General features: G+C 39.6%; 1 protein-coding gene across 3 annotated transcripts in view; it reads left to right on the forward strand.

Annotated features, from left to right (window-relative positions):
* Window positions 1–7,336, forward strand: part of ARAP2 (ArfGAP with RhoGAP domain, ankyrin repeat and PH domain 2) — a 593,408-nt gene extending 586,072 nt beyond the window's left edge. For all 3 annotated transcript variants that reach the window (XM_073646261.1, XM_073646254.1, XM_073646276.1), the window contains 2 exons: window positions 2,754–2,867; window positions 6,536–7,336. In XM_073646261.1, the coding sequence (XP_073502362.1) occupies window positions 2,754–2,867; window positions 6,536–6,865 (444 nt within the window). In that variant the 3' untranslated portion in view covers window positions 6,866–7,336. The remainder of the gene's footprint in view (window positions 1–2,753; window positions 2,868–6,535) is intronic.
* The last annotated feature ends 238 nt before the right edge of the window (window positions 7,337–7,574 follow it).

Here is a 7,574-nt window from a genome sequence, read left to right on the forward strand (position 1 = left end):
GCGCCATTTCTGGGGCGGCTGACGGCTGGTGTTTCTAGACTGGGAGGGGGCCAATATTCATGGCTCCCTTCCTGGGCTATTAATATCAGCCCCCAGCTGTCTGCCTAGCCTTTGCTAGCTATTAAATTAGGGGGGACCCCACGTCATTTTTTTGGGGGGGTCCCCCATTTTAATAGCTAGTAAAGGCTATGTATTCAGCTGGGGGCTGATATTAGTAGCCTGGGAAGCTCCGTGGGTATTACCCCCTTCCCAGGCTTCAAACATCTGCCCCAGCTGTCTGCTTAACCTCCGCTAGAGCCTAAAATTAAGGGGAACCCCACGCCAATTTTTTTAATAATAAATCCTTTATTTTAATACTAAATGACAAGTACAGTAACCAACACTATCACTGTACTTCATATATATGTGACTGACATGTTTCTATCTATCTAATCTATGTGTGAAGCTCTATTCTGTCTGTTATAAATTGTCGGGTACTGCTGCTGAATTGCCGGCCGGCTTTTTTAAAGAGACAGTGCATGAAAACAATATTATTTTTTTTGATAAATCCTTTACGCTAAATGACAAGTACAGTAAGCAGCACTGTCACTGTACTTCATATATATGTGACTGACATGTTTCTATCTATCTAATCTATGTGTGATTCTCTATTCTTTCTATTCTAAATTGTCGGGTACCGCTGCTGAATTGCCGGCCGGCTTTTTTAAAGAGACGGTGCATGAAAACACTATTATTTTTTTTGATAAATCCTTTACGCTAAATGACAAGTACAGTAAGCAGCACTTTCACTGTACTTCGTATATATGTGGCTGACATGTTTATATCTATCTAATCTATGTGTGAAGCTCTATTCTTTCGGTTCTAAATTGTCGGGTACAGGTGTATGCCGCTGCTGAATTGCCGGCTTTTCATGTTTCACTGTTGGCACTGTTCCCATCGATTTGGGCAATCACTGTAATGCCACAACCACCATGGCTGTGGCATTACAGTGAGTGGCAGACAATCCCTGCATGATTGGTGCTCTAAATAGCGCCAGACATGCAGGACACGCTTTTGGTGCACGAACAGTTATCGAACATAACCTCGAACAGCCGAATTTTTTGCAAATCGTTCGGGTTCGTCGAACAACTCGAACACCGCCCAAAACAGCTCGAATTTGAGATTGGCGAACAGTTCTAGTCGAACAACGCTCATCTCTACTTCTGATTAGCTTCTGTTTTGCATTCATGGACTCACAGATCTGTGACTGATAAATTTGAGTAAAAATATGTGAACTTCCAGGGGGCTTTTTATTGGCTTGGGAGCAAGTAAACCTAGCCAGTGAAATAGATGTTAGAATTTTTTTTACTAGAAACTAGGACCTAACTCTGATGACACCTGAGAAAAAAATTGGTTAATTCCTCTTGGATAGTAAGGCTGTGTGCACATGATGCGTTTTTAATGCGTTTCCGCAGTGTTTTTGCAGCTGCGGAAGCGCATTAAAAACGCATGGTAGAAGGGCAGCAATGTTCCCCAATGATAATCCGCATGTGCTGTGCACATGCTGCGGAAATTTCCGCTGCGGATTATCATTGCGGAAAAAAACGCAGCACTACCAATTATTTTGCGGAAGTGCTGCGTCTTCGCCGCCATTGACTTGCATTAGACCACATGGATTACGCATCACTGTATATGTAGATGTTTAATCCAAGCGTTCTAATGTGCGGATGGTACCCAGGTGTAGAGGAGAGGAGAGTCTCATTCACACCCAGGTACCATTAAAAAATCTGTAAAAAACGAATGAAATAAAAAATAAATGTATACTTACCTTCTGTCGGCCCGCGCACCGCTCCTGCTTGGTTCCCGGCACTTTGCAGTGAGTTGAAGGACCTGCGCTGACGTCCGAGTCTTGTGACGGGTCACGTGACACTGACGTTGGCAGGTCTTTCAATTCACTGTTGCCGGCAAGGGAGAATGGAGTGAGCGGGACACCGGGGGCCATCGGAGGGTAAGTATACATTTATTTTTTTTTTTTTTACCACTCTCTCGGGTCACACCATATAAATCCATGCAGTTTGCATGGATTTATATAGTGTGACCTAGTTGTCACAAGCACTTTCCAAGTGATGCTAATCGCTTGGAAAGCGCTTGTCAATCCGCATGCGGAAATGTCAGTGGGTAACCGCTCCATTTCCGCATGTCCCTGGCAGGAAAACGCATGTACAATCCGCATGCATTTTTTTCTTCCAGGGAGATGCAGAAACGCTCAGGAAAAAATCCTGAGCATTTCTGCATCGTGGGCACATAGCCTTACACACGGATGTATGAATGTTGAGTGACTCTGAGACTCCAATAATCAGTAAAAGGGACATTTTTTGTTGCATTTGGAGAAACTACTTGTTATTTCAGTTGTGTTGAGCTATTTACTGTAAATTGATTATTTTTGGTTTATTGCCAAGAGCAGAAAGTTTTAAAATTTTGCTAATAAAATTAATTTGCAATGGAGTTAGGATAGCTTTGATTGTGACTGTGTAATTCTGGACCTTGAATTCATTAAAGTAAATGGCTATCCATGCTACACTTAAATTAGCCAGGTCTGCCAAAACGGGAGCATCTTCTTCATATTTTTCCTCTGTTCTGGTTCATAGGAGTGACCCCTTCCTTTATAAGTTCCATATACTGTAATATAATATACTTCTTTAAATTCTGAACTAATACTGTATTAGTGATGTGAAAAAAATCAGTTACTTATATAACAATATTTTTCCCTGCAGTATGCTGGTGATTTGTTTCCAAGAAGAAAAAAAGAACACAATGTAACAGCGAAAAATTTGCAGATATATGAGAATGCAGTAAAGAACGACACTGGAAAAAAGCACATGCCAACAGTAAGCCTCTGGTTTAGTATATTCAAGCCTCTGTTTTAGTGCTTTGTCTGAATAATTATGTACTTGGTAAGAGAAATATACTAAATTACACCACATCTACATTAGCGTAGATAATAATATCAATTAAGTGCTTCAAGATTAAATAGTATACTGGCGCACTGTGTGATGAATAGCTAGCTCCTATACAAAAAGACTGATTAATATCATTCTGATTCTGTTTGGGTGAACCACTTCAATAAATAATAGTTACATGTTCGGGAAAATGAGTATATTGTGCATATTATAAGTGGGTTTCTTTAACACTGACAGCCAGAAAGTATAATTCTAAACTGATGATATGTTTGTGATTGACATTCAGGTTCACATAAGTTAAATTTACATAATTACATTTAGGGATTTGCTAGTTCTTTACTAGGGGCTGTGCATTGCAGACTTATTTACCCAAAAAGGGCTGATCTGCTCTTTATTGCTATACCAGATGAAGCCACTAGTAACATTATGGTGCAATGAATGGGAAACAATATAGGAATCATGGTGCTTGTTAGACTGCCATGACCTTTTCGAACAGCTCGACAGCCAAAGTCCCATGAGTCAGTAAAGTCTATCTATTTAAAGAACAGCTTTAAAGAATTACTTCCATTAAAGTTTTTATCTCTTAATATATTGCAGTCATCATATTATATAGCACTGTGTACTTACAATTGCTCATTTTGTCTTTTTACAATTAATTGTTCTCTTTTTCATTAGATCTATGACATCACATGATTAAAAACTGACTAGCTGAATCCATCTAAGCTGTATGTAGAAATAGGAAGTCTATTTTCCCTGTATGAATCATGGGTCACTGTAAAAGTCCCTGCAGGGGGGAGGAGGGAACATCTGGGTCATGAGTTGAAGAAGGGAATGATTCACACAGGGAATAGAGACTTCCTGTTTCTACATAGAGCAGAGAAAAGTGAAGAATGAACTGGGTAAGAAGGCAAAATGAGCAATTTTAAGTACACATTGGTATATAATATGACGATTGCAATATATTAAGAGGATAATGTCATGCACACAGGTGGCACATGTGGTTTGTGGACCACTACGGGTTGGGCTTATCTAGGAGGGGCATAGCTAAATGGCTACCTGGTGTTCACTGGAGCTCCTGATGGTGGAGTAAGGCTTGAGCTGCAGGTAACCACCAGGTACCACTCAAAGGCAGTCCTAGGTAGTTCAGCTACAGATCCCAAGGGTCACGCACACAGACATGGACTCAGAATCAAGCTCGTTCTTAAAACTCCTTGGGCAGTACTGATAGCGACACAGAGTCACAGACAGGACTGAATTAGAAGACTGCAATAACAGTCCGGATACACTGAGTATTTATTCAGACACATGGGTCTCAGGAACTGATTCAGGCACTGGCCACACAAGGACCAGGGGAGCAGGTTCAGGCACTGGCCACACAAAGACCAGTGGTTTGGGTTCAGGCACTGGCCGCACAAGGACCAGGGGTTCAGGTTCAGGCACTGGCTGCACAAGGACCAGGGGTTTGGGTTCATTACCGGCATAAGGACAAGGTATTAACTTCAGGATACTAGGACATGAGGCAACCTGACTACATACAGTTGCACAAACTGCAAACTACTAGGAAACTATATGGGTTGCTCAGGCACCATCCTAATGGGGAGGGTGCCTTTTATGCTCAGATGCCGACCGATTATTGGCTGTTTGCATTTTACCATGTGCACATGCTGCCCCTTTAAGAGCAGGGGAGCAAGCGTGCACTAGGCGTGCTGCCAGAAAGTGCAGGGCACACAGACACAGGAAGCAGGGAGCATGCTGGTGACCACGAAGCATGGCCGGGGCAGTGAGCACTCACGCATCCCTGCATGGAGGGGAAAGGGGAACCATGCAGAGGCAGCAGCATTAAGGATACAGATAAAAACGTTGATGGGAGTGCTTATTTAAAGGGATTTTCATGCCCCATTGTCCAACTGCTCCAGCCACTACCATTATTTTAAACTAAGTGACAGCAGCATTATCAAAGCACTGTGCTGCACTAACTTTTCTTAGCTCTACTCAATTGGCATAGCTTCCTAGTACAGTAAATATAATAGACTAGTCATGATGCCTACAGAAAAAAGGAATGAAGCTTACAGGAGTTTTAAGAAGACAAAACATAGAAAATCCATAAAAAAAATCAAAAGAATCTCATACATTAAAAAATTTTATGTCATAATTCTCTCGAAAAATGTTCCTAAATCATATGGAGATCCTTAGCAAGGAGAGTTTGAAAGGGCATGGGGCCCGGATGCTGCATTCTTGGGTTGGCTGCTTTTTTCAAGCTTATTAAGATACAGAGTTAGGGAATCCAAATAAATCTTTCCCATAAATGAAAGAAAAGCCTGCTTATACCCCTATACTTTTAACTGTCTTGAGTCTGCTTGATTATAAGACAACTAGCTGCTATAGGATCTTTCTCCCAATACTCTATCTCCAACAGGAAATAAAGAACGTAGACCACCACCCCATTATTCTACTTTGCCCACTTTGTTCTTTGCCAGATAAAAATAGATGAAATAAGAAGAATTCTAACTCCTGTTTACTTTGCAGAATTTCTACAAACAGAAAAATCTATACACTGACAGATGCTATGGACACATTTGTCTCCTGTTAATCTCCAGATTTAGTGTTGTGGAAACATTCACACTTGAATTTAATTTGGTAAAACAGAGATGTTTAAGTCCCTCTCCAAAGACCCTTGGGAACACCGCAAACACCTATACCAAGTGACAGTGCCCATTTTAGGATGGAGGCTTACATAAACACCACTCATTTCAATGAAAGGCCAAGCCCAAATTTGCTGAGACTGTTTCCGAAAACTTAGGAAACTCCATGCAAATTTGAGATTTTTGGCAACCGGGTCTCCCCAATGATATCATTGGAATGACCCTTTTACAAATCTTCAGTCAGACAATTCTCTAGATCCCATTGGTTAAAGGTGCTTTACAGTTTAAAACAGTATAGCACACTGATGAAACACAATTTAAAACCTTCTCTGATTCTAGGACCAAACAAAGTGACCCAAATCTATTGCCAGAAGGAAATAGTAGCGGCACTATGAAAGGTCCACCCAGTTGCCAAAAATCTTAAATTTACAAAGATTGTCCAAAGTTTTCAGAAACAGTATAATATATAGTGTATATTGATACCAATATCTCATCCTCTCCTTTATGGGATACAAAATTCAATGGCATATTAATTTGTTTGTTATTGTGTGCTCCATTTGCCATACACAGCTGATTTTGAGCACTCAGGATTAATGTTGAGTGAATTTGTTCAGCATTTCAAATTCGGGTTCGGGGGTCCAGCTTGTTCGCTTCAAAAAATCGGCTCCACCCATGAACATCCCTGATTTGCCACGCTGTCACTTTCATGGGCGGAGCCAATTTTTTGGCGCGAACAAGCAGGAACCCCAAACAAAAACCTGAATTTGAAATGCCGAACAAATTCGCTCAACACTACCCAGGATCATGTTGCTCATAGTGATACACTACCAATACCAGAGCAATAAAAATATAATTTTTCTTTATATGTTATGTACATGTTTAATTGAAAATTTAATTGTTATTATACTACATTAATTGTATTTTATATATGTTTTTTTTTCCATCAATCTAAAGCCTGGTGGAAACATAAGAGCACTGAACCATGTAGATCTCAGCGTCACAGTACAACAGAGACTGTCTATGATGGTGGATTCTTTAGACTATAAAGAGGAAGAAAGGCTTACTAACCAGAAGAAGCACTACAGTTTGGTTGACCTTGGCAATTCTAAGAATTATAGTGATGATACAAGAGAAAAACAAACAATGACTGCCAAAGGACTACATAATCCAGATGATCAGTTAAACAAAGACTTGACAACCTACACACAACTTCCCCAGAATGTTATCAAGGAGCTAAACCTGGTTCTTAAGAAAAGCAGAAAAAACAAGACTGAAAGAGAATGATGCAGACAATTCGCAACATAATACAAAAGACTAAGAATCATGCTTGTAGGAACAAATGGATTTCATAAAAAATCATTTTCAGTCTGTGGAGTACAATGATTAATAGAATCATTATAAGTACTCTACATTTATAGGCTTTCACTCATTTATGTTGCACAAAAGTTTCTCAGGATGTTGACTATTTATTCCAAACATTTTATGATGCTGGTTAAAAATATTTCATATGGTATATCGACAAGCTTATTTTCAAATAAAATGCAAATAAGTGAATATAAAAAGATAATTTGTAAAGTCTACATATAAGGTATCGAATCATAATTCACTATAAATAAAGACTTTGGATTTAGATAAGTGTCACTTTAAAAGTAATGCTGCATGATGAAAAAAAGACATATAAACAGGCCATCTATCAAATTTCATTAACTTTGTAGATGTTTTAATTATATTGGGTTGAAGAGTTCCGCTTTGTATTAAAAAAAAAGCCAAAGACTGTGATATTTATTGTCTCCTCTTACAGCATCTAGTCTCAGCTTCTCTTCATCTTACTTCTGCAGAATTTACCAGATTTTTTTCAGTAGAGATAAACTTTCTGAAATCTTAAACTACGGCTTTAATGACAACTGTGCGAAGCTCTGGAGAGGGACAACTTTCCCTTTGCCTGGCCCTCACAGGGTATCAAATACTTAGGAATTCGTATTCATAGAGTCCT

The sequence above is a fragment of the Phyllobates terribilis genome, unplaced genomic scaffold, assembly GCF_046119375.1.
Source record: "Phyllobates terribilis strain yellow unplaced genomic scaffold, ASM4611937v1 Scaffold_1__5_contigs__length_1240528914, whole genome shotgun sequence".
Classification (NCBI taxonomy): Eukaryota; Metazoa; Chordata; class Amphibia; order Anura; family Dendrobatidae; genus Phyllobates; species Phyllobates terribilis.